This window comes from Schistocerca cancellata, unplaced genomic scaffold (assembly GCF_023864275.1).
Source record: "Schistocerca cancellata isolate TAMUIC-IGC-003103 unplaced genomic scaffold, iqSchCanc2.1 HiC_scaffold_732, whole genome shotgun sequence".
Lineage (NCBI taxonomy): Eukaryota > Metazoa > Arthropoda > Insecta > Orthoptera > Acrididae > Schistocerca > Schistocerca cancellata.
The window spans coordinates 1,343,665-1,370,732 of record NW_026046743.1 but is presented as its reverse complement, the minus strand read 5'-3'; the positions used below and the strand labels follow the sequence as shown (position 1 = coordinate 1,370,732).

General features: G+C 43.8%; 1 protein-coding gene across 1 annotated transcript in view; it reads right to left on the bottom strand.

The window, feature by feature from the left end:
- Positions 1–27,068, bottom strand: part of LOC126141632 (cytochrome P450 6a2-like) — a 104,884-nt gene that overhangs the window by 62,425 nt on the left and 15,391 nt on the right. Inside the window, exon 2 of the mRNA XM_049915270.1 lies at positions 12,407–12,731. Coding sequence (XP_049771227.1) covers positions 12,407–12,731 — 325 coding nt within the window. The remainder of the gene's footprint in view (positions 1–12,406; positions 12,732–27,068) is intronic.

Below are 27,068 nucleotides of genomic sequence, written 5' to 3'. Positions count from 1 at the left end.
ACACACCTCCTGAAGTGAACTGAGGTTTCCTCTGTATTGACGACATTGTTATCACAGCAGAAGGTAGGAAATTTGACATCAGAGCAAAAGCTGTTGAAAACAAAATCTTAAATGCTCTCCCTATAGACAGTGAACGTGTCAATTGAAAATAAACCCACGGAAAATACCAACATTTGTTTTTCATATGAAGAACAAACGGCTAAATGGAGTTTCTCCTGTGAAAAAAGAAGTACCTTTACGGTATTATTCGCCAAATTACCTTGATGTTACATAAACTGATACTTATCTTTTCCAAAGCACTATCAGAACATCATTCAGAGGTGCCTGCAGAAATAATGTTGCACGCAAATCAAAGGGAAAAACATGGGGAGCACAATCAGAAGCTATGAGGAGTTACGGACTGGCTTAACATGGACGTCCTGTTCAAGGGCGATCATGGTAGTTGGGAGCTCCAGGGTTAGGGCCGTAATGGCGCCCCTTAAGAACATGTCTGCAAAGGAGGGGAAGGAAGCCAGTGTGCATACCGGGGGAAGTCATTCTTGATGTGGAAAGGGTGCTTCCGGATGCCATGAAGAGTACAGGGTGCAGCCAACTGCAGGTGGTGGCTCATGTCGGTACCAACGACGTGTGTCGCTTTGGATCGGAGCAGATTCTGTCTGGTTTCGGGCGGCTAGAGGAAATGGTAAAGAGTACCAGTCTTGCTTGCGGGATTAAGGTGGAGCCCACCATTTGCAGCATCGTCGATAGAACCGACTGTGGTCCTTTCGTGCAGAACCGAGTGGAGGGTCTGACTCAGAGGTTCAAAAGGTTCTGTGACCATGTAGGCTGCAGATTCCTTGACTTGCGCCATCGGGTGGTGGGTTTCCGGGTTCCGCCGAATAGGCCAGGAGTCTATTACACACAGTAAACGGCTACACGGGTAGCGGGGTCTGTGTGGAAGGGACTGGGAGATTTTTTAGGTTAGAGGGTCTCAGGGAACCACAGAAAGGGCGTCCGACTAGAAGGGGACAGGTAAAACACAGTAAGTTAGCTGTAGAAACGATCGGTATTGTAGATGTAAATTGTCGAAGCTGTGTTGGGAAAGAACCAGAGTTTCAAGCCCTAGTAGAAAGCACTGAAGCTCAAATAGTTATAGGTACACAAAGCTGGCTAAAGCTGGAAATAAGTGCAGCCGAAAATTTTTCAAACAATCTAACAGTATTTAGAAAGGATAGATTAAATACCGTTTGTGGTGGAGCATTTATTGCTGTCAGAAGTAGTTTTCTCTGTAGTGAAATTGAAGTAGATAGTTCCTGCGATATAGTGTGGGTAGAGGTTATACTTGACAATCGTACTAAATTATTAATTGGATCGTTTTACCACGAGCCGACTCAGAAGATATAATTTATGAACAATTCAAAGAAAACTTGAGTCCCATTTCAAATAGATACACCACTCATACACTTATAGTCGGTGGCGACTTTTATCTACGCTTGATATGCTGGAAAAATTATACGTTTAAAGCCGGCGGAGGCATAAAACGTCATCCAAAATTGTACTCAAAGCTTTCTCATAAAGTTATTTTGAACAATTACTTCATGAGCCTACTCGAAGCATAAATAGTTGCCGAAAGCATACCTGACCTCTCAGCAACAAATCATCCTGGACAAATTGTGAGCATTGTGACGAATAAAGGGATTAGTGACCACAAGACAGTTGCTGCTAGGCTAAACACTGTAACACCAATAACGATCAAAAAGAAACGCGAAGTACATCTATTTAAAAAAGCTGAAAAAATGCTCTTAAAGCCTTTTTAAGAGACAGTCTTCACTCCTTCAGATCTGATCATGTAAGCGTAGAAAAGTTGTGGAATGATTTCAAAGAGATAGTATCGACAGCAATTGAGAGGCATATACAACATAAATTAATAAGTGATGCTACTGATACCCCATGGCACAGAAAACGGGTCATATAGCTGTTGCAGAAGCAGCTAAAAACCATGCCAAATTTAAAAGAACGGAAAATCCCCAAGACTAGTAAAGTTTTACAGAAGTTCGAAATATAGAGCGTACTTCAAAGAGAGATGCTTTTAATAATTTCCATAAGGGAACTCTGTCTCGGAATCTGGCAGAAAACACAAAAGATTCCGGTCATACATAAAGCACACCAGTGGCAAGACGCAATAAATACTTTCACTGCGCGATAACAGCCACTGATGATAGTGCCAGTGAAGCAGAGTTGTTAAACACGGTTTTACAAAACTCCTTCACCAAAGAAGATGTAGTAAATATTCCTCAGTTCCAATCAAGAACAGCAGCCAAGACGAGAAACATAGAAATAGATATCCTCGGTGTAGGAAAGCAGCTTAAATCTCTTAATACAAGCTTCTAGTCCAGACTGTATGCCTGTCAGGTTTGCTCTCAGAGTATGCTGATACAATAGCTCCATATTTAGCAATTATATACAACCAATTAATCAAGTCACACCAATACCCAAAAAGGGCAGTAGGGGTAATCCGTTGAATTACAGGTCCTTATCATTAACGTCGTTTGCATAGGGTTTTGGAACATGTATTCGAACATTATGAAGTACCTCGAAGAAAACGATTTATTGATACACAGCACCGATGCCGAAAATATCGTTCTTGCGAAACACAACTAGCTCTTTATACTCATGAAGTAATGAGTGCTATCCACAGGGGGCGTCAAATTGATTCCATATTTTTAGATTTCCAGAATGCTTTCGTCACCGTCCCTCACAAGCGTCTTCTAACAAAACTGCGTGCCTATGGAATATCGCCTCAGTTGTGCGACTGAATTAGTGATTTCCTAGAGCATGGGGATAGGGAGATTGCAGATGACTTATTTCACAGTCTGGACGCTGCCAGGCGCACTAAATGGATAGAGACTGTTGAGGAGATGGACTTCACAAAATCAATCAGAAAGGCGTGGTCGCTACTTCGGAAGCTTGGTGGCAGTAGCAGGAACCAACCAGCTCTATTTCTCCAAACACAGTAGCGGCGTACATCAGTAAAACCTCTAGAGCTCCAGGGGATCGAGCTCAAACCATAAAAGTTAAAAAGGAACTTAAAAAGTTGAAATCTTTAGTAGGAAAGAATTCACTACACTCGCAGCCCCTCTCAATCGAAGAGATACACTGGCTCTGAGAGACATCAAGCCACGGAAAGTCGCAGGTTTTGATGGAATTCATCCAGAGTTTCTGATTCACTGCGGTAAATTTGCAAAATTATGGCTTGCACAGTTCTTCTCCAGCACGATGGAAACGAAGAATACCAAATACCCTTAAGAAAGCCAAAATCATAGCGATACTGAAACCAGGTAAACCGAATGACCAACCAAACAGCTACCGCCCAATTGCCCTTCTTAGCATGATTTACAAACTACTGGAGAGACTTATATGTAACAGAATAAGTCCAGATATCCTAAAGTGTATCCCTATGGAACAGCAGGCTTCCGGCCAAACAGAAGTTGCACAAATCGAGTCCTCTCACTAACTTCCTATATCGTGGCAGGCTTCCAAAGACAAGAAAAAACATCCGTGGTATTTATAGACCTGACAGCGGCTTATGATACTGTATGGAGGTAAGGCTTGATTTACAAACTACTCCGCATCGTGCCATGTTTGAAACTGGCTAACCTTACTAACGAGATGCTCTGCAACAGACCATTCCAGGTGATACTTGGAAATTATAGGAGCAAAACAATGAAGCTCAATATTGGCTTGCCCCAAGGATCAGTCCTGGCACCGCTACTTTTCAGCATGTATATAGCCGATACGCCTAATACTAAATCTGAAAAGTTTGGATATGCAGATGACTGGGCCATAGCTACATAACATCGAGATGATGGAGCATACTGAGACTGTCCTGACAAGCGACTTGTCCTTGCTGGGAACGTACTTTCGTGAATGGAGACTACAACCTAGTCCAACTAAAACTGAGGCTATGTGTTTTCACCTGAATAATAAATTGGCTAACAGACGCCTTAAGATATACAGGGTGGTCCAAAAGTCCGGAAACACCCTGATAAAATCCAAATGCAGTAGGAAACAAGGAAACAGAGTCCCTACACACGAGGAACGGGAAGGGGAAAACTTTATAGGCTATGCCACCAACATGGCGGCCATCTTGAAAGCCGGCATCTTGGATTAAACTCTAAAATTTCAAATGGGAATGTGGTCATGTGAATTATCAAATAGATAGAGAATTTCACCAGAAAAATAATGCCGTTGTTATTTTAAACATAGCTTTATTCATTCTCGGGTTATAGCCAATTACTTGCGGCAGCAGTGGGACGCTCGGCAGCGTAAGTATTACGTACTGAGAAGTCCTAAAATGGAGTCTGAAACGGTGCAAAGTGACTATCACATTCCTGATATGTTACATATGTTTAACTGTTATTTACTCATGCTAACGTTTTAATCATTGTTTCCTTATTTACAGTTTACAAAATGTCCTTAACACATGAAGAATGCATTGAAATCATCTTGATATCAGGAGAAAGAAGCACACGGGTCATTGCTGAGGATTTTAACAGTCGTCACCCAACCAGACAGCCCATCACTCACAGCGCAGTTGCCAAGTTTTTGGCCAAATTCCGAACAACAGGTTCTGTCGCAGATAAGCATAAGGCTGGAAAACCAAAATCCGCCACCGATGAAGCAACAACAATGAGCGTGTTGGCATCGTTTAGCAAGAGCCCGCAACGAAGTACTCGTCGCCTGTCACAAGAATGTGGGGTTAGCCGTACCTCCATAATGCGAATTTTATCGCAGCACAAATGACACCCGTACAAAAGTCAGCCGCTCCAACACCTGGGCGAGGATGACACAGACCGTCGGGTACAGTACGCAGAATGGGTGACACAGCAGCTGCAGATAAACCCACGTTTCCCCTATCAGGTGCTGTTCAGTGATGAAGCCAATTTCTATATCAATGGCGAAGTGAACAAGAAGAATCACAGATATTGGTCCGACAGGAATCCACACTGGATTGATGCTCGCAAAACGGTCAACTCACAAAAAGTGATGGTCTGGTGTGGTGTGCGGGGTACCAAAGTCGTTGGACCTTTTTTTTTTATTGATGGTACGTTAACAGCCAACGGTTATCTGAGGTTATTGGATGAAGATGTGTTTCCCTCGTTGTTAACAGAGGACGGGACATTTCCGGAATTCTTCCAGCATTATGGAGCACCACCACGTTATGGGCACAATGTGCGAGCATACCTGGATGTGCAGTTCCCTGAAAAGTTGATTGGTCGTAGGGGTGCTGTGGAGTGGCCACAACGTTCACCAGATTTGACTCCTTTGGATTTTTATCTTTGGGGCCATGTCAAAGCACTGGTTTATTCTGTGAAAATACGGGATTTGTATCATCTAAAGCAGCGCATTGTTGATGCGTATCGTCAAATTCAGCCAGATGTGTTGGTCAAGGTGCATCAGGACCGGGTTCGGAGGATAGCATTAACAATACAACGTAATGGACAACATATCGAGCCATTCCTATGACTGTTGGTGATCTCTTGGGACTGTGTAACATCGGCGTAATGTCTCTTCGGCACATAACACACATGCTGCCGAGCGTCCCACTGCTGCCGCAAGTAATTGGCTATAACCCGAGAATGAATAAAGCTATGTTTAAAATAACAACGGTATTATTTTTCTGGTGAAATTCTCTATCTATTTGATATGTCACATGACCACATTCCCATTTGAAATTTTGGAGTTTAATCCAAGATGGCGGCTTTCAAGATGGCCGCCATGTTGGTGGCACAGCCTATAAAGTTTTCCCCTTCCCGTTTCTCGTGTGTAGGGACTCTGTTTCCTTGTTTCCTACTCCATTTGGATTTTATCAGGGTGTTTCCGGACTTTTGGACCACCCTGTCTTTTGATAACAATATTCTGCCTTATAATAAAAATCCAAAATACCTGGGAGTGACATTAGATAGAACCCTGAGCTACAAACAACACCTCATCAACACTGCTGCAGAAATCCGTATTAGGAACAATATCATTCAGAAACTATGTGGTACCAGCTGGGGCTCCTCCGCCTCTACCTTGCGATGCTCTGCTTTGGGACTTGTCTACTCTGCGGCAGAGTACTGTTCCCCTGTTTGGCTAAAGAGCGCTCACACCAAGATGGTGGACACAGTACTGAACCAAACTATGAGGGTTATTTCAGGTACAATAACATCAACCCCCATTCACTGGCTACCTGTACTGAGCCACATACCGCCACCAAACTTACGAAGAGATCATGCGCTTCTCAGAGAATTTGAAAAAATACAAGACAACCCGCAACTTCCGATTCACGCTTTGAGCAATGGCATTGACAGAGATAGATTGCGCTCTAGACATCCACCTCTTATAAGGGCCAAAGATCTGGAGGAAAATGGCTTCTGTCTTGAAGAACACAGGAAAGTGGAATGGGAAGAATCAGCACCACCACAGGTAAACAACTCACTAAAACCGTCGAACAGACCTCCAGGCTTTGGCTTACCACGTGAAACCTGGACCATCCTCAACAGGATCAGGACGGGCCACGGTCGATGTGCGGACTCTCTAGACAAATGGGGAAGAGCACCATCCCCAAAGTGCGACTGCGGCGCTGAGAAGCAGACGATGCGGCACATCATTGCAGAGTGCCCTCTGAGAGCCTACTCAGGTCAAACAACGGACCTACTAGATGCGACTCGAAGTGCAGTTCAATATATTAAAAACCTAAATGTTAATTTGTAATTATATATATGTTGTTTATGACATAACTGTGTTTAATTCCTTATGTCTTGTTTTTTAGGGCCAAAGTTATAAAGTTATTGCAGCAGCTTATTTCTCTATAAACGTGATTTGTGTGGTGTCACCGCCAGACGCCACACTTGCTAGGTGGTAGCTTTTAAATCGGCCGCGGTCCGCTAGTATACGACGGACCCGCGTGTCGCCACTGTCAGTAATTGCAGACCGAGCGCCGCCACACGGCAGGTCTTGAGAGACGTACTAGCACTCGCCCCAGTTGTACAGCCGACTTCGCTAGATATGGAACTGACACATAGCGCTCTCATTTGCCGAGACGATAGTTAGCATAGTCTTCAGCTACGTCAATTGCTACGACCTAGCAAGGCGCCATTACCAGTATAGATATTGAGATAGTACTTATGTAGCAACAAGAGAGTTTTACACCAACTGTGGATTAAAGTTAAGTATTATATCAACTACGTACTTTATTTGCTACTATTAATTCCCTTAACTGTTCCAGACCTCACGCCAGTCAGCGTGTAATTAAACGCGTGCATTTCGGCCTCCTATAGCAACACAGTGTTGGCGCTTCTGCCAACACTTCAATTTGTACTTGCCATACGCTATAAAAAAAGTGACTTCCTGTGAGTAAGGTCACAGTTCGTAGTATTAGACGGAAAGTCTTCGAGTAAAACAGAAGTAACATCCGGCGTTTCCCAACGAAGTGTTATAGGTCCTCTATTGTTCCTGGTCTATATTTACGATATAGGAGACAATTTTAGCAGCCGCATTAGAATGTTTGCAGATGATGCTGTCATTTACCGTCTTGTAAAGTCATCAGATGACCAAAACGAATTGCAAAATGATAGAGATAAGATATCTGTATGGTGCGAAAAGTGGCAATTGAACCTAAATAAGGAAAAGTGTGAAGTTATTCAGATGAGTACTAAAAGAAATCCACTAAATTTCGATTACGCGATAAGTCACACACATCTGAAGGCTGTTAATTCAACTAAATACTTAGGGATTACAATTACAAATAATCTACACTCCTGGAAATGGAAAAAAGAACACATTGACACCGGTGTGTCAGACCCACCATACTTGCTCCGGACACTGCGAGAGGGCTGTACAAGCAATGATCACACGCACGGCACAGCGGACACACCAGGAACCGCGGTGTTGGCCGTCGAATGGCGCTAGCTGCGCAGCATTTGTGCACCGCCGCCGTCAGTGTCAGCCAGTTTGCCGTGGCATACGGAGCTCCACCGCAGTCTTTAACACTGGTAGCATGCCGCGACAGCGTGGACGTGAACCGTATGTGCAGTTGACGGACTTTGAGCGAGGGCGTATAGTGGACATGCGGGAGGCCGGGTGGACGTACCGCCGAATTACTCAACACGTGGGGCGTGAGGTCTCCACACTACATCGATGTTGTCGCCAGTGGTCGGCGGAAGGTGCACGTGCCCGTCGACCTGGGACCGGACCGCAGCGACGCACGGATGCACGCCAAGACCGTAGGATCCTACTCAGTGCCGTAGGGGACCGCACCGCCACTTCCCAGCAAATTAGGGACACTGTTGGTCCTGGGGTATCGGCGAGGACCATTCGCAACCGTCTCCATGAAGCTGGGCTACGGTCCCGCACACCGTTAGGCCGTCTTCCGCTCACGCCCCAACATCGTGCAGCCCGCCTCCAGTGGTGTCGCGACAGGCGTGAATGGAGGGACGAATGGAGACGTGTCGTCTTCAGCGATGAGAGTCGCTTCTGGCTTGGTGCCAATGATGGTCGTATGCGTGTTTGGCGCCGTGCAGGTGAGCGCCACAATCAGGACTGCATACGACCGAGGCACACAGGGCCAACACCCGGCATCATGGTGTGTGGAGCGATCTCCTACACTGGCCGTACACCACTGGTGATCGTCGAGGGGACACTGAATAGTGCACGGTACATCCAAACCGTCATCGAACCCATCGTTCTACCATTCCTAGACCGGCAAGGGAACTTGCTGTTCCAACAGGACAATGCACGTCCGCATGTATCCCGTGCCACCCAACGTGCTCTAGAAGGTGTAAGTCAACTACCCTGGCCAGCAAGATCTCCGGATCTGTCCCCCATTGAGCATGTTTGGGACTGGATGAAGCGTCGTCTCACGCGGTCTGCACGTCCAGCACGAACGCTGGTCCAACTGAGGCGCCAGGTGGAAATGGCATGGCAAGCCGTTCCACAGGACTACATCCAGCATCTCTACGATCGTCTCCATGGGAGAATAGCAGCCTGCATTGCTGCGAAAGGTGGATATACACTGTACTAGTGCCGACATTGTGCATGCTCTGTTGCCTGTGTCTATGTGCCTGTGGTTCTGTCAGTGTGATCATGTGATGTATCTGACCCCAGGAATGTGTCAATAAAGTTTCCCCTTCCTGGGACAATGAATTCACGGTGTTCTTATTTCAATTTCCAGGAGTGTATATTAGAACTATCACATAGATAATGCTGTGGGTAGAACAAACTAAAGACTGCGATTCATTGGTAGAACACTTAGAAGGTGCAACGATGTGAAGATTCTCAGAAACGATACGTGGTTTGGATTCCGCGTTGAACGGTAGATTTCTTTTCGACATTTGGGTAACTAGCCCAGATTAGGGGCACGCAAGTCGCCGAAGAGGAGCCTGATTGAAAGACTAGAACCACCCCACTTAGCCACACGGAATTATTATTATTATTGTTATTGTTATTATTAATATTGTTACTATATTATTAATATACATTAATATTGTTACTTATTTATTATTCACTAATAAAATTTGTTATCAACAATCCATGTAAGTCTGAGAGTAACGGAAATATTCACAAGTACAGCACTAAAACAAAAAGTGATATTTATTGTCTTTAAATGAGTCTAACTACGGCAAAGAAAGCAGTGACATATGCAGCTATAACACTCTTTCAATGTCTACCCAAGGAAATAAAATATCTGACAGATCGAAGAAGTGTTTCAAAATGTAAAGAGATTTCTCTGTAACAGTTCCTTTTATGGCATAGCAGAATGTCCTGGAAGTGATAAGTAGTCATTTTTACAGAAAAAATCTGCCTGGTCACAGCAGAAGTACAATTTTTTAGTCATATTTCAGTGGTCCATATTACTTGTATGTTTGAGGTTCGCCGATGACATTGTAATTCTGTCAGAGGCAGCAAAGGACTTGGAAGAGCAGTTGAACGGAATGGACAGTGTCTTGAAAGGAGGGTACAAGATGAACATCAACAAAAGCAAAACGAGGATAATGGAATGTAGTCGAATTAAGTCGGGTGATGCTGAGGGAATTAGATTAGGAAATGAGACACCCTAAGTAGTAAAGGAGTTTTGCTAATTGGGTAGCAAAATAAATGATCATGGTCGAAGTAGAGAGGAAATAAAATGTAGCGTTTTTGAAGAAGAAAAATTTGTTGACAACGAGTATAGATTTAAATGTCAGGAAGTCGTTTCTGAAAGTATTTGTATGGAGTGTAGCCATGTATGGAAGTGAAACGTGGACGACAAATAGTTTAGACAAGAAGAGAATAGAAGCTTTCGAAATGTGGTGCTACAGAAGAATGCTGAAGATTAGATGGGTAGATCACATAACTAATGAGGAGGTATTCAATTAAATTGGGGAGGAGCTTGTGCACAACTTGACTAGATGAAGGGATCGGTTGGTAGGACGTATTCTGAGACATCGAGGGATCACCAATTTAGTATTGGAGGGCAGTGTGGACGGTAAAAATCGTAGAGGGAGACCAAGAGATGAATATACTAAGCAGATTCAGAAGTATCTTGGATGCAGTCGGTACTGGGAGATGAAGAAGCTTGCACAGGATAGAGTAGCATGGAGAGCTGCTTCAAAACAGTCTCAGGACTGAAGACCACAACAACAAGAACAACAACAACAACATGTTTCTTCTTCTGACACGTCGCAAATCATACTATTTATGGTGAATTTGATTTATGTAACATGTTACATGACTCAAGCCCTATGCGCCCTCTGACAACTTCTGTACAGACAGGGAGTATCGTTTGTTGTTACTGTTGACTGGAAATTCCGACGGTCACTCACCTGCTTAATCGGAATGGGCTTCCTTCCTCTCCACAAAGTGGCCATATTCCGTGTAGTGTGTGAGAGCGGTATCTCGAATGGATATGTTGAATGTGGGTGACGGTGTTGTTATTGTGTGATGTGAAGCTCGTCTGGTACAACGACGGAAGGAGGAAGAGAGTCAAACGTGCAGCCGGCGACCGGCGTATTTTTCTGGGAGGTTCGCCTGCCTGAATGCTCCTATGCAACGAACGGCTCACCTTCGAAAGTGTCACAGGATCTCAGGTCATCACACAATGTGAAGGAGCTACGTTTTTGATCCAAATGTCTGTTGGAACACGTGAGGGAATACTGACGTTACGACTTACCTCAGAAGAAAGATTAAGGAAAGGCAAACCTACGTTTCTAGCATTCCTAGACTTAGAGAAAGCTTTTGACAATGTTGACTGGAATATTCTCTTTCAAATTCTAAAGGTGGCAGGGGTAAAATACAGGGAGCGAAAGGATATTTACAATTTGTACAGCAACCAGATGGCAGTTATAAGAATCGAGGGGCATGAAAGGGAAGCAGTGGTTGGGAAGGGAGTGAGGGTGTAGCCTCTCCCCAATGTTATTCAATCTGTGTATTGAACAAGCAGTAAAGGAAACAAAAGAAAAATTCGGAGTAGGTATTAAATTCATGGAGAAGAAATAACATTATAATTCTGTCAGAGACAGCAGAGGACCTGGAAGAGCAGTTGAACGGAATGGACAGTGTCTTGAAAGGATGATATAAGATGAACATCAACAAAAGCAAAACGAGGGTAATGGAATGTAGTCGAATTAAGTCGGGTGACGCTGAGGGAATTAGATTAGGAAATGAGACGCTTAAAGTAGTAAAGGAGTTTTGCTATTTGGGGAGCAAAATAACTGATGATGGTCGAAGTAGAGAGGATATAAAATGTAGACTGGCAATGGCAAGGAAAGCGTTTCTGAAGAAGGGAAATTTGTTAACATCGAGTATAGATTTAAGTGTGAGAAAGACGTTTCTGAAAGTATTTGTATGGATTGTAGCCATGTGTGGAAGTGAAACATGGACGATAAATAGTTCGGACAAGAAGAGAAAGAAGCTTTCGAAATGTGGTGCTACAGAAGAATGCTGAAGATTAGATGGGTAGATCACATAACTAATGAGGAGGTATTGAATAGCATTGGGGAGAAGAGGAGTTTGTGGCACAACTTGACTAGAAGAAAGGATCGGTTGGTAGGACATGTTATGAGGCATCAAGGGATCAGAAATTTAGCATTGGAGAGTACTGTGGAGGGTAAACATCGTAGAGGGAGACCAAGAGATGAATACACTAAGCAGATTCAGAAGGATGTAGGTTGCAGTAGGTACTGGGAGATGAAGAAACTTGCACAGGATAGGGTAGCATGGAGAGCTGCATCAAACCAGTCTCAGGACTGAAGACCACAACAACGAACAACATGTCTGTTGATCTTGGACCTTATAACCCCAAGTGTTTCCCTCTTATTGCCCCCTCACTGGTGACGGGAATTTCTTTCGCAATCACGATTCCAGCGGGCTACCTCCGAGTCGAGCGACAGCCGTCGTGCCGACTTACCATTCCAGTAATACGCCGGAACTGCGACTGAGGGTCGTCGATGGCTCCGCACTCGATGCCGAAGGCGCTCATGCCGATGACGTCGGTGGTGAAGGACGCGAGCAGGTCCTTGAGGTCGAAGTCGCGGCTGGTGCGGCCCTGCAGGGCCTCCTGCACGAAGAGCTGCAGGCGGTCGCAGCAGAGCCGCACCAGGCAGAAGTCGCGCCGGCACGAGCTGACGGAGAAGGCGGCCGACATGCGGGGCCGCATCTCCCTCCAGAGGGCGGCGCCCATGCTGAACAGATGCTGGCCCAGCGGGTCCACTTCCATGCTCTCCTGACTGAACCTGCGGTGTGTAAGGCATTGCACGTTTTTTGCACTCTTACAGTTAAAAGTGGCAACATCATGAAATCGGCATGCATCAAAAGTCATCAGAGTAAAGTAGTAAAATAAATCAAAGAAAAAATTTGGAAATTCGAAAATATAATTGAAGTACAAAGTGAAGGGTTGAAAAGACATTGAACTCCGTGAGAGAAGACAATGGACACGAAAAATTAGATGAACGGGCGATCGAAGTGGACAGTGTGTTGAAAAATTAAAGAAGAGGAAGTGAGACGCTGAAAACAGCTAACGGGTTTTACCATTTGTTATCAAATTAACTGAAAATGGCTGAAGTAGGGAGGATACGCAATGCAGTCCGGTAGTACCAATAAAAGCGTATACATGGTCTGGACGGTCTCCAAGAATTTTCACGTCACATGAACTCCATACATGAAAACATAAAGTTTACCATGGAGATAGAGAAAGATGTCATTTTTAGACGTCTTGGTGCGACTGAAGAGTGATGGCACACTTGGTCATTCGGTGCACAGAAAGCCCACTCATACAGACCTGTATCTACAAGCCAATAGTTGCCACCATCCATACTATCTCTGACGCCGACAGTCTTCAAGCGGAACTGGAACACCAGAAAAAAGTATTTTTGAAGAATTGCTTTTCACCTAGGCAAGTGAACAGAGTGATGAAGACCTACAAACGACGGAACAAGGAAGAGGAAGAGGCCTTCAAGTCGGCTGTTTATCTACCATTTATTGGGAATATTTCTTCACAGATGGGCAGAATATTGACAAAGTATCAAGTGAGAGTCATCTTTCGCCCTCCATCCAAAATTTCATCACTGGTGGGATCCGTTAAAGACGACCTGGGCCTGCGTAAACCAGGTGTTTACAAAATTCCGTGTGAATGCGGCAAATCGTATATAGAGCAAACAACACTAACTGTGCAGGAACGCATTGTGGAACACCAACGGCGTACTCGCCTTCTCCAACCCACCAAGTCTGCAATAGCCGAACATAGTATTTCCACAGACCGTTCCATGAATTACAACGACACAAAAATTTTGGCCCATACATCAAACTTTTGGAGCTCGATTGTCAATGAATCTGTGGAAATAAGACTGTCTGATAACGAGAATCTCATCAATCGAGATAACGGTTATCAGCTGAACTCTGCTTGGAATCCTGTTACAGAGAAACTTCGTAGTCGACGTTGTTATCTGCGTAAAGATGGAAATCGACCTGATATCGATACGCAAGGATTTCACAGTGGAGGGCGCGAGGCGCAGCGCACGGAGCTGTTATGAACGCGCACGCTGAGCAGCGCATGCGCAATGACCACCTCAGAAGGCTTCAAATAGCGGAGCTCAGCGCGTACTCGCCAGTTACTGCCAGTTTCTATGCCGACGACACAGCGCTCCTGATTGCAGGCACCAGAATGGACCACCTCGTCACACGGATGCAGCGCCAACTAGATTTGGTGGACCACTGGACCCACATGAACAAAATAACGGTCAACGCAGAGAAAACCAAAGTTATTGTCTTCACACGTCGGAGACCCATCGTCAATGAACGCCTACGGATATCAGACCAGCCACTCCCCTGGGCAACAACTGTAAAATACCTGGGAGTGCATCTGGACGCCAAACTGTTGTCTAGTCATCACATTATGGAGAAGAAGACGTCTGGCCTCAAAATGCTGGGAGCTCTCCTCCCATTTCTGAAGAGCTCATACCTCAGCCAACGCACGAAACTCCAGTTGTACCATGCCACAGTCGAACCATCTATTTTGTATGGATCGACCTCTTGGGGTACTACGTGTGCCACTAACTAAAAGAAGTTACAGGTTGTACAAAGCAGATGCCTACGATGGATCACAGGAGCCCAATGGTGGATCCGAAATCATGACATTCATCGAGCCTTAAGCGAATCTTACCTCTCAGATAAGATCAAGGAGAAGGCACGAACCTTATTTCGGAAGTTGGACATGATACGTGACAGTACACCACAACTCACCACAGTAGGTACGGTAGAACCCTTACGCAACCACAAATATAAAGTACCGAAGGCGATAGTATTTGAGCCTCCGTAAATGATATCCCTACGTACTTCTCCATAATTTAAGGACATATCGTCCTTTAGCACTTCTCCACACATGTTTTCAAATACACACCAAAAGCAGCGAGTTAAAGGACCCTTCTGTGTGCCCAAACTAAAGCTGAAAGAAGAATAAATAAATAAAGAGAAAATTTTTACCCCTTCCATTCCCTACAGAAGTAAAAATCAACGAAGTTGATCAGACTTCAGCACCACCACATATTAAAAAAAAAAAAAAAAAGCGTACTCGCCAGTACTACTACAGTGGCACTCACCTGAAGATGGCCAGAAGACTCTGCGCCGAAATATCGTGGCACGACGTTACTGACATCCGGCAGTTCTCCCGTGTTTTTATGGTTCCAATCGGTACGCCGGGAAAGCTTTAAACATCACAGTTTTTACGTAGTTTTACGGTTCCTTAGTTATGCATAAGTAGTAACAGTTAATGTTCAAGCACACTGGCTATGATTATGTAAGACCAAGGAGAAACTAAACCGCGGAGACGTAACACGTCATACGTGACGAAAATGTTCTTTCATAATTGATACGTAAGTGACGAAACAATGCAGACTCTTTCATTAGCATTCGCATTCTCATTCGCAATAGCCTCGCATTCCTTTGGTGATTTGAATCCGACTGCTGTTCATTGCAGAATTAATGTAAGTGTGTGTTGGAAGTATAATTTTAAGGAAAAGTGTTATTCAAAATCTTCTGCATTATCTATGGAACTCCAGACATAACATAATTTCAAAAATATTGTGAGACAGGTGGCTTGTGTTGAAGACAAGGTTTTTGCGGAAAAGTTTTGAGTCGATGTGATATTGTGAACGTCAACAAAATTAAAGCAGAAGAAGTGAAACGCTGAAAACAGCTAGTTATTAAATTAACTGAAAATGGCTGAAGTAGGGAGGATACGCAATGCAGTCCGGTAGTACCAACAAAAGCGTATATGAAAGAAAATTACTAAGATGCAATATAAATTTTGGAGTTAGGGAGAGTGGGGCCTCTTTCCTCAAGTTTAGGAGTTTTTACGTAGTTTTACGGTTCCTTAGTTATGCATAAGTAGTAACAGTTAATGTTCAAGCATATTGGCTCAAGATTACGTACGACCAAGGAGAAACTAAATGGCGGAGACGTAACACGTCATACGTGACGAGAGTGTTGTTCATAATTGATGCGTAAGTGACGAAACAATGCAGACTCTTTCATTAGCATTCGCATTCTCATTCGCAATAGCCTCGCATTCTTTTGGTGATTTGAATCTGACTGCTGTTCATTGCAGAATTAATGTAAGTGTATGTTGAAAATATAATTTTAAGGAAAAGCGTTATTCAATATCGTCTGCATTATTTATGGAACTCCAGACATAACATAATTTCAAAAATATTGTGAGACAGGTGGCATGTATTAAAGACAAGGTTTTTGCGGTAAAGTTTTGAGTCGGCTTCTCCGACATTTAACCGTACCACATACCTGAAAAAGCAAACTGCAATTTTCGACTTGGCTTAAAAAAATTCGTTGGTTTTCCTGATAGGCGGCAGGGTGAAATATTTTCAGTGATCTTATTCAAACCCCACAATCCAAAATCACAGAGAACTTTGATTTGGAGTGGATCTGTTTCATGAAAGACATTATTTAACATAAAATCTGAAGTATTACAATATCTTATCTGATTAGCATTTCATACGAGGGAAAATTTTCTTGATAACAGCTTATGAACCAAAGATATAGAATGGTAAAATTCCAGCTTTTTAAATGCAGTCGTACTCTCCCATCACGTGCGATATTTAATCGTAAGAAGTAAAGTTAAAAAAAATGTATATTTTTATTTTTTCGCATTTTTTAGAGAAGTTTTTTAAACGTATTTATCTGGAGTATCGATGAAGCATCAGCCACATTGTTCACAGAGAATGCTCGTCCACACAGATCATTAATGGACAAGGTTACTATAATGGTACAAGACTGCTGGAGCGTCAGTGCTAAGATCCCAGAGTTGGAATCGGTTTCTAGAGGTGATGAATCCCAGATACCATCAGGAACAGAAATTTGGTTGAAATCAGAAGTGAATAGCAAGGACAGTCTAAATGTAGACGTAAATATTTATCGTACTTATAGATTAGACGCCAAAACGTCGCGGCGTAATAATTGCAGTAAGAAATTCGATAATACAAGGGTGTTTCGGATGTGATGGTCAATTTTCAGGGCTATGACAGTGATGACCATCCGAAACAAAAAGGTGAAGTAAACACGGGCTCTAAAACGCTTACCTTAAGAGCTATGAGCGAATCTCCGATACAGTGAAACACATCTCTTCTACTGCAAGCTCTTTTCTCTTTGCTTTCAATGTTTTGGGACATGGTAGTGCGGCCCAAGAAAGGAAAAAATTCCGGTAAATATGTGCCCTAAAATACATACGTAAATGGCTATGAGCACTTGTTCATTAAAAGAGTTGTGTTTCAAAGTACCGAAGATGAACAGGTGCTCATAGGTCTTAATGTATGCATTTTAGAGCACGTATTTACCAGACATTTTTCTCGTGTTTTGGTCCATACTATCACTTACCAAAATATGGAAAGTGAAGAGCTTGCAGTAGAAGAGATTTGTCTCACACTATCGAAGATCAAGAAATGGTTCCAGCTGTTAATGTATGCGTTCTGGAGCCCATGTTTACTTGAAATTTTTGTTTCGAGTGTTCATTCCTGTCACATCCCTTAATATTGACCATCACTTCTAAAGCACACTGTATTCTGAAGGTATCGTGGATTCCGAATATGAATTTAAGCTGGGTGAAGTTAAGTTCGAAGGTCTGTCAAAATGGTAATCGAATGCTTTCATAGACCACCTGCGTCAGCAGATGTAGTGGTGCAGCTATACAGAGGGAACTAGCAGAATTTAGTGAATAAATTTCCTGAATATGTTATTGTAACAGCGGGCGACTTAAGCTTGCAAGGTAGACAGTGGAAGTGTCATGCTCTCAATACTGGTGCCACAGACAGGTATTCGTGTGATATTTTTCTGAACGTCTTGTCAGATATCTATTTCGAGCAGACAGAGAACAACCTCGTGATGTTAACGTCTTAGAAGTCCTTCCTACAAACAGATCTGAAGTTCACGAATCAGTTAACTCAGAGCACGATATCAGTGATTATAAAGCTGTGACAGTTACAACGACTACAGGTTTTACAAGAGATGTTACGAAAGGTTTAAAAATATTTTTGCGTAACGAGAATGACAAGACAGAAATTGCTGATTATCTATGTAATCAATGTCAAATATGCAGAGCTGAGCACGAAGATGTAGAGAAGACATGGAAAATATTCAAAAGCATCTTTCAATATGCCTTAGGCAAATATGTACCGAGAAAGGTCTTAAGGGACGGAAAGACCCACCGTAGTTAAGAACTCTGTTAGGAAACTCCTACGCAAACAAAGACAGCTTCAGCACAGGTTCAAGAGAAGTCAAAACCTAGCTAACAAACAAAAGCTGAACGAAGCGAAAATGAGAGTAAGGATAGCAACGTGAGGAGCATTTAAGGACTCTGAAAGTAAAATTTTGCCAAACGACGTGACTAAAAACGCTAAGAGGTTCTGATCTCACGAAAAATCGGTAAGCTGTTCGAACTCCTGTGTTCAGTCATTCGGCGATCATACTGGTATCAAAACGCAAGATCGAAATACTGATTTCGGTCTTTCGCAGATGATCCACAGCGGAAGATCTCAATACGATGTCTCCTTTCAATCGTAGGACAAATATAGAAATGGCAGTTATTGAGGTAAGTAATTGCGGGATAAAAAACAACTATGATCGCTCAGTAGTGGACAGCCATAAAGGTCTGATGATATACCTGTAAGGTTCTACAGATATTGCGCAAACGAATATCTTTCCTTACTAGCAGTTGTTTATCATAGGTCGCTCGAGCAACGAAGGCTTGCTAGCCACTGGTAGAAAGAACAGGTCATTCACATTTTGGATAATTTTCGTTGGACTGACGCACTTAATTACACGCCTATATCTCTGACGTAAATCTGTTGTAAAAATATGGAACATGTTTCATATTCACGTATTATGACATTTTTGGAGAAAGAAAGTTACTTACGTAAAAATCAATATGGTTTCCGCAAACAGAGATCCTTCGAAATACAGCTCGCTCTGTTCCTCCATGTGATCCGTTGTCCTTTAGATATCAGTGCTATGGTTGACATCTTGTTCCTGTACTTCCAGAAGCCATTTATTACGGTTTCGGGGTGTCGTTTAGTGAAAGAAATACGAGCTGGCCGAGTGTCTGGCCATATTTGCGACAATATTCAAGAGTCTCTTGCAGCGAAAATCCATCACGTCGCTGTTAATGGAACAAAATCGACTGATATAAAGGTAATTTCCAGAGTGCTCCTAGAAAGTGTGATATGAGGGTTACTATTTGCAATATATACAGGGCTATTACAAATGATTGAAGCGATATCATTCATTGACATATGGTTACGACACACTACAGATACGTAGAAAAACTCATAAAGTTTTGTTCGGCTGAAGCCACACTTCAGGTTTCTGCCGTCAGAGCGTTCGAGAGCACAGTGAGACAAAATGGCGACAGGAGCTGAGAAAGCGTATGTCGTGCTTGAAATGCACTCACATCAGGCACTCATAACAGTGCAACGACACTTCAGGACGAAGTTCATCACTGATTCACCAACTGCTAACTCCATTCGGCGATGGTATGCGCAAGTTTAAAGCTTCTGGATGCCTCTGTAAGGGGAAATCAACGGGTCGGCCTGCAGTGAGGGAAGAAACGGTTGAACGCGTGCGGGCTAGTTTCACGCGTAGCCCGCGGAAGTCGACGAATAAAGCAAGCAGGGAGCTAAACGTACTACAGCCGACGGTTTGGAAAATCTTACGGAAAAGGCTAAAGCAGAAGCCTTACCGTTTACAATTGCTACAAGCCCTGACACCCGATGACAAAGTCAAACGCTTTGAATTTTCGGCGCGGTTGCAACAGCTCATGGAAGAGGATGCGTTCAATGTGAAACTTGTTTTCAGTGATTCAGCAACATTTTTTCTTAATGGTGAAGTGAACAGACAAAATGTGTGAATCTGGGCGGTAGAGAATCCTCACGCATTCGTGCAGGAAATTCGCAATTCACCAAAAGTTAACGTGTTTTGTGCAATCTCACGTTTTAAAGTTAACGGCCACTTTTTCTTCCGCGAAGAAAACGTTACAGGACACGTGTATCTGGACATGCTGGAAAATTGGCTCATGCCAGAACTGGAGACCGACAGCGCCGACTTCATCTTTCAACAGGATGGTGCTCCACCGCACTTCCATCATGATGTTCGGCATTTCTTAAACAGGAGATTGGAAAACCGATGGATTGGTCGTGGTGGAGATCATGATCAGCAATTCATGTCATGGCCTCCACGCTCTCCCGACTTAACCCCATGCGATTTCTTTCTGTGGGGTTATGTGAAAGATTCAGTGTTTAAACCTCCTCTACCAAGAAACGTGCCAGAACTGCGAGCTCGCATCAACGATGCTTTCGAACTCATTCATGGGGACATGCTGCGCCGAGTGTGGGAGGAACTTGATTGTCGGCTTGATGTCTGCCGAATCACTAAAGGGGCACATATCGAACATTTGTGAATGCCTAAAAAAACTTTTTGAGTTTTTGTATGTGTGTGCAAAGCATTGCGAAAATATCTCAAATAATAAAGTTACTGTAGAGCTGTGAAATCGCTTCAATCATTTGTAATAACCCTGTATAAATGATCTAGTTGAAAGCGTCGGATGCTCCACAAGGCTATTTGGAGACGATGTATCTGCGTCCAAGAAAGTAGCAACCCCACAAGACTCTAACAGTTTGCAAAAGGAACAGCAGGTGGTTAATGAACGGTGCAGCGATCGTTAGTTATCTTTGAACGTCAATAAATGTTACATACTGCGCATACATAGGGGAAGAAAGCCACTACTTTACAATTACGCCACTGATGACAAAGCGCTGGAAACCGTACCTACTATAAAATATCTAGAAGTAGCTGTCCATATAACTTTAAGTGGAATGACCTCATAAAACAAATAGTGGGAGAATGTGATGCTACACCGAAATTCATAGGAAGAATATTATAGAAATGGTCCACGAAACAGGTGGCTTACAAGACCATTTTCCGACAGATTCTCGAGTGTGTGTGTGTGTGTGTGTGTGTGTGTGTGTGTGTGTGTGTGTGTGTATGTGTGTGTGTGTGTTTTGAGGTTTTCGGGCGCTAAACAGCGTGGTCGTCAGCGCCCAAACGCGTAGAAACAGGAAGACATGCGGTGAAGGGACGAAGACGGACAGCGAACAAGGAGAACGGCTAAAAGACACAGACCTGACGCAGTTCCAAATCCTCACATACAGAGGCAAAACAAGAGGAGAAGAAACGCACTAAAATAGAGAGCAAAAACAAGGATTCTCGAGTATTGCTCGTCACACAGAGACACTTTCCTGGTAGGACTGACAGAAGAGATAGAAGACCCAATGAAGAGCAGTGCGTTTCGTCACAGGGTCGTTTAGTCAGCACGAGAGCGTTACGTATATGCTCTAAAAATTCAAGTGGCAGACGCTACAAGAGAGGCGTTGAATCGCGTAGCGGTTTACTTTCGCAATTCGGAGAATGTACGTTACAGGTAGAGTCGGCCAACTACATTCTCTCATATACATCTCGTGCAGTGGCCACGAGGAGAAACTTCTATACTTTAGAGCTAATGCAGAGGCGTATCCATAATCCGTTCGCGAATGGAACACATAAAGTGGGATCAGTTGGTGGTACCAGAAGTACCCTCCAACACACAGCGTTACGTGATTTGCAGAGTATTGGTGTAGATATAGATGTACCCTTGAACAGAAGTGAAATATAGACGTCAAAAAGAACAGACATAAAACTTCCTGACAGATTAAAACTGTATTCCGGACCGAGACTCGAGCTCGGGACCTTTGCCTTTCGCAGGCAAGTGCTCCACCATCTGAACTACCTAACCACGACTCGCGACCCGTCCTCACAGCTTCAATTCTACCACTACCTCGTCTCCCAAGTTCCAAACTTCTCAAAAGCTCTTCAGCAAACCTTTCAGGACTAGCACTCCTGGAAGAAAGGATATGCGGAGACACGGCATAGCCACAGACAGGGGGATGTTTCCAGAATGAGATTTTCACTCTGCAGCGGAGTGTGCTCTGATATGAGTGCTAGTTCTGCAAAGTTCGTAGAAGAGCTTCTGTAAAGTTTGGAAGGTAGGAGACGAGATACTGGCAGAAGTAAAGCTGTGAGCACCGGGCGTGTGTCGTGCTTGGGTAGCTCACATGGTAGAACACTTGCCCGCGAAAGACAAAGGTCCCGAGCTTAATCTCGGTCCGACACACAGTTTTAAACTCCCAGGAAGTTTCATATAAGCGCACACTCCGCTGCAGAGTGAAAATCTCATTCTGGAGATTACAGACATGGAGGAAAAGGCGGCTTTTGAAACGTTGTCCTAGAAATTAGGTGAGTTGGTCGGATAGTTAATGAAGCAGTTCTGAATCGAACTGGAGAAGAAGGAAATTTATTGAACAGCTTGAATGAAGAAGTGATCGGTTTATATAAAACGTCCTACGGCACCAAAAAGTCGTCAGTTTGATAATGGTGGGAAGCCAGTTTCAATTGGACACAGGTTCATTCATTTACGCAGAGATAACCGAAGTATTCATTACAGTAACCATGTTCCATTGCACATGATGTTGATGATGAAGAGGTGCCATACTCCGTTGGTTGCTTTAACTACGCACATATGAAGAGGATCCCACAGAACAGACCCGTAACAAGTAGTTTTCGCACTGATGACCACAACAGCTTTGCTGCATTTTAATTTACTACCAGCAGTGAAAGTACATCGTAGATTAGAACTATGTACCAGACGGGTATATTCTACCGTGTAGAATAACTTAAGCGGGCTGTTCCCTTGTCAACTGAAGTGCCCAGTTTCTCCACACAATCCGACGACATAGCTTCACTCCTGTCAGTAACTGCCTACCACATTGCAAAGTTACAAGTACTCTCCTGGATGTATCAATGAACTACCACTCTCGGAAGAACAGATATTTTGATGGAGATGGTTTAGCAACAGCGAATGAAATTATTTCCATGATGAATTTTCCCTCTACAGCGTATAGTGGTTTAAAACGTCTTTCCAAATGCCACAGTATTGGTATATATCTACAGGAGTCAAGTGTGGAATAGGACATATTCACGCACTGTCCTGATCTGGAACAATCCAAGGATTTACAACTCGGTGAGTGAAGAAATCCAAGACTCTTAAAGTTTCCGCAGTGTCAGTCCAGTTAAGTATTCTCGAGTCTACTGGAAAATCAGTCTGAAGTGTGCCACGATGTGCTGGCACACTCTTCGCAAGAATCTCCCCAGATCTAAGGAAAAAGGGAATATAGGACCTCTTCCCACGCCCTGTCAAAATAGGAAATCACTTGGCCTGGGTGAAAGATGACTACTTTTTCGTACGTATGGGATCTATCGCTTTCCTTGCGATTGCAACAAGTCTTACAGAGGACGGACGTCACGGTGTAGCGCCATACGTAGTACTAAATACGCACGAAATGTCGGCCAAGAATATAAATTGCCACTAGTTGAGCACAATTTTGCCTTCGACATAATGTCTATGTTGTCGATTGGCAAGACAGCCAACCAACTATGAGGAAGCCGAAAGGCACGCGTTTAAACTCACGCAGGCTGGCGTGAGGTCTGGAACAGGACAAGGAATTGATACTAGCAAAAAACGTACGAATCTTCTGGAATACTTAACTTTAATCCATAATTTGTGGACATCGCTCTTGACGGTACATGTTTTACAGCATCGATAGTAAATGGCAATGGCGCCTTGCTAGGTCGCAGCATATGACGTAGCTGAAGGCTATGCTAACTATCGTCTCGGCAAATGAGAGCGTAATTTGTCAGTGAACCACCGCTAGCAAAGTCGGCTGTACAACTGGGGCGAGTGCTAGGAAGTCTCTGTAGACCTGCCGTGTGGCGTGCTCGGTCTGCAATCACTGATAGTGGCGACACGCGGGTCCGACGTATACTAACGGACCGCGGCCGTGGTGTCTGGCGGTGACACCACAGTCTACGTGTATTATATGTGCAGCGCGTGGTTTCTGGGACATTATTTGTGACGGCGGAGCTAGGGCTCCTCCATCAGGATTTAGGTTTATGTAGATATGCCCCATCGCGGCTGCATTGCCACCAGGTGGATTCCTCCAACAACGCATACTGCGTTCCTTCCGCCAGTCGGTGCCGATACCATTGTTGTGGGTCTTTCGGAGGTCAGAAAGCAGTGTCGCCAAACATAGCGGAATTGCGATTCGCTTAGGGGAGACGTTTTACCTTCGCGGCGTAACGGTTGAATTCCAGAACTGTCAAAAATGTAGCGTAATTTAACTTCCTAGCCTGAATGTAGAACCCCGATAAATTTCCATTTCAACGTACTAGAAGTATTTAATTCATTATTACGTTAATCTGATTTACAGATTAATACAGGCGTAAAACATACTGTCAGATATGAATGATCAGAGACGATAGTGCCTAAGATACTGCATAGGTCTACACTGAAGGATGCCGCCGACAGTTGCCAATTGACGGTGATAACAGGAACTATAAATTGAAGGGTCAATTGACACACGAGACAGTATCGACATACAGGTTGAATCATAATACAACCGACAAACTGCAGGGATGGATTCCTGACAGGATATGGAAGAAAGAAGGTCCTACGAACATGTGCCCGGAAATGGACGGCGTGCGTACAACGACAACAAATCTGCCCAGATCACAGTACAGAGCTGCATCTCATCCACATCACAACAAATGTTCAAAATAGTTTCCATGGAACGCAATGCACGCCTTGTCATACAGGGTACGCCGAACGGTTCTAGGCGCGTCAGTCTGGAACCGCGCGACCGCTACGCTCGCAGGTTCGAATCCTGTCTCGGGCATGGATGTTCGTGATGTCTTTAGGTTGGTTAGGTTTAAGTAGTTCTAAGTTCTAGGGGACTGATGACCTCAGATATTAAGTCCCATAGTGCTAAGGGGCATACAGGGTACACATAATCGCACTTCGGCTTACACCACGTGGGCGCGCCCATTTGCCTGGACCTCGTACTAGGGTTCGTGTCAACATCCTGTAGAACATGGTCCCCCAGATCAGGTGCACGCACAGTCCGCCGCCTGCCCAAACGTTTGTTCCTAAGAAAGGAACCAATGATCACACAGACGCCCGAAAAGGCTTTGAAATGTTGTGTGATGTGGTTTGTCTCTGTGAGGATTCTTTGTTTTGGTACAGCTGTGCTGACTCTCGACCGTTTCCATCTGCTTGGCCGCACACAAACACCATCCTGGCCTGTTCCTGACATGAACACTGGACCTTTCTACTGCTTAAAGTAGACCGCGTCAATCACACAACCTGCAACAGTCAAGGAACTCACGGCACATGGTCGGAGGAATTTTCATTCGTCAGCGCCGTCTGCCATGGGAACGAAGCATTTTCGGACACATGTTCTGTTGTGACTTGGCAAGACAGCCAAGCCACTATGACCGGTAGCCGAAAGGCACGCGTTTAAAGCTCACGCAGGCTGGCGTGAGGTCTGGAACAGGACAATGTAATTAATATAGCCAATAAGGTACGTTGCTGCTGGAATACTTAACTATAATCCATAATTGGTGAACATCGGTGCATGCATCACAAGATAAATAGCGAATTATAATGGCGCCTTGCTAGGTCGTAGCAAATGACGTAGCTGAAGGCTATGCTAACTATCGTCTCGGCAAATGAGAGCGTAATTTGTCAGTGAACCATCTCTAGCAAAGTCGGCTGTACAACTGGGGCGAGTGCTAGGAAGTGTCTCTAGACCTGCCGTGTGACGGCGCTCGGTCTGCAATCACTGACAGTGGCGACACGCGGGTCCGACGTATACTAACGGACCGCGGCCGATTTAAAGGCTACCACCTAGCGGTGACACCACATGTTCATAGAACCGTTTTTCCTTCATTTCCAGAGAGGAATCGGTCTCTGCTGTTTGTCGATTTCGTTAATGCTCAGTCTATATATTATTAAATTAATTCGTGACAACAAGTCGTGTGAATTGTAGGAGTGTGAATAGAATATAGAAACGTTAAAGGCATGAGGCTACTAAATAGTGAGTGCTAAAGCTGGCTCTTCAGAACCAAAGTAGAAAACAGAATATAGGGGTGAACTTGGGCGAGATGAGAAAAAATCGGGACATTTAATCTCCGCAGAATGGTTAAATGCAGACAGTTAGTGTTGACAACGCGAAAGCGAAATCCAAAGAGTGTAATGTGCTAGTGGCCACCAGAAGTAAGTTAATGAACCGCATTTGAACCCAGAGACATAAGACGAATGTGAAATCGGCAGATGTTACAGGAAGTATTTTCTTTTTAATTCGTACTCTTTAGCCTATGGAAATGGACGTTATTGTTATTATACCATTATTATTAAAGCCATTTCTTATGAATCTGAACTTTAAAAGGATAGCAACGGAATAGAATAGTGAAGTCGGGTACTGCAACGATGGAACGTTGTTGTAAGCAGTTTAGGGAAGCAGAATTCAGGGATAAGGATACTGTACGGGATATAATTTATTCTGAACTTCAAGATCCATTAACTGAATGTGAGTCGAATGTGATGTTTCTGTAACCGGAAATCTTTGCATAGGATGTATGAATCTGAACTTTAAAACTATGGTAACGGAATACAATATAGAAATCGGGTACTGCCACAATGGAACGTTGTTGTAAGCTGCTTATGGGAGCAGCATTCAAGGATAAGGATAATGTACGGGATATGATTTATTCTGAACTTCAAGATCCATTAATTGAATGTGAGTTGAATGTGATGTTTCTGTAAATGGAAATCTCTGAATAGGATGTATGAACAGAGAGTAGAATATTCATAAGAATTTTGGCCGATTCTACAGACCTTGCTTCCTCCGCACGGACGAGAAATCAGGCAATATGACTATATGACTGTGATGTGTTCCTCTGTGATGAAGTAATAAATGAATGGAATAAACTGTAGAAGAGCCGTAAGACAATAGCGAGGGTGATGAAGACAATTCAGGCTAGTTTGTATGAAATTTTACCAGAAGTGCGAGAGTAATGCCTACAAGAGGTTTTCAGTAAACCGCTATTTATGTAATAACATGTCATTTGTGAATCCAAAAACTGTC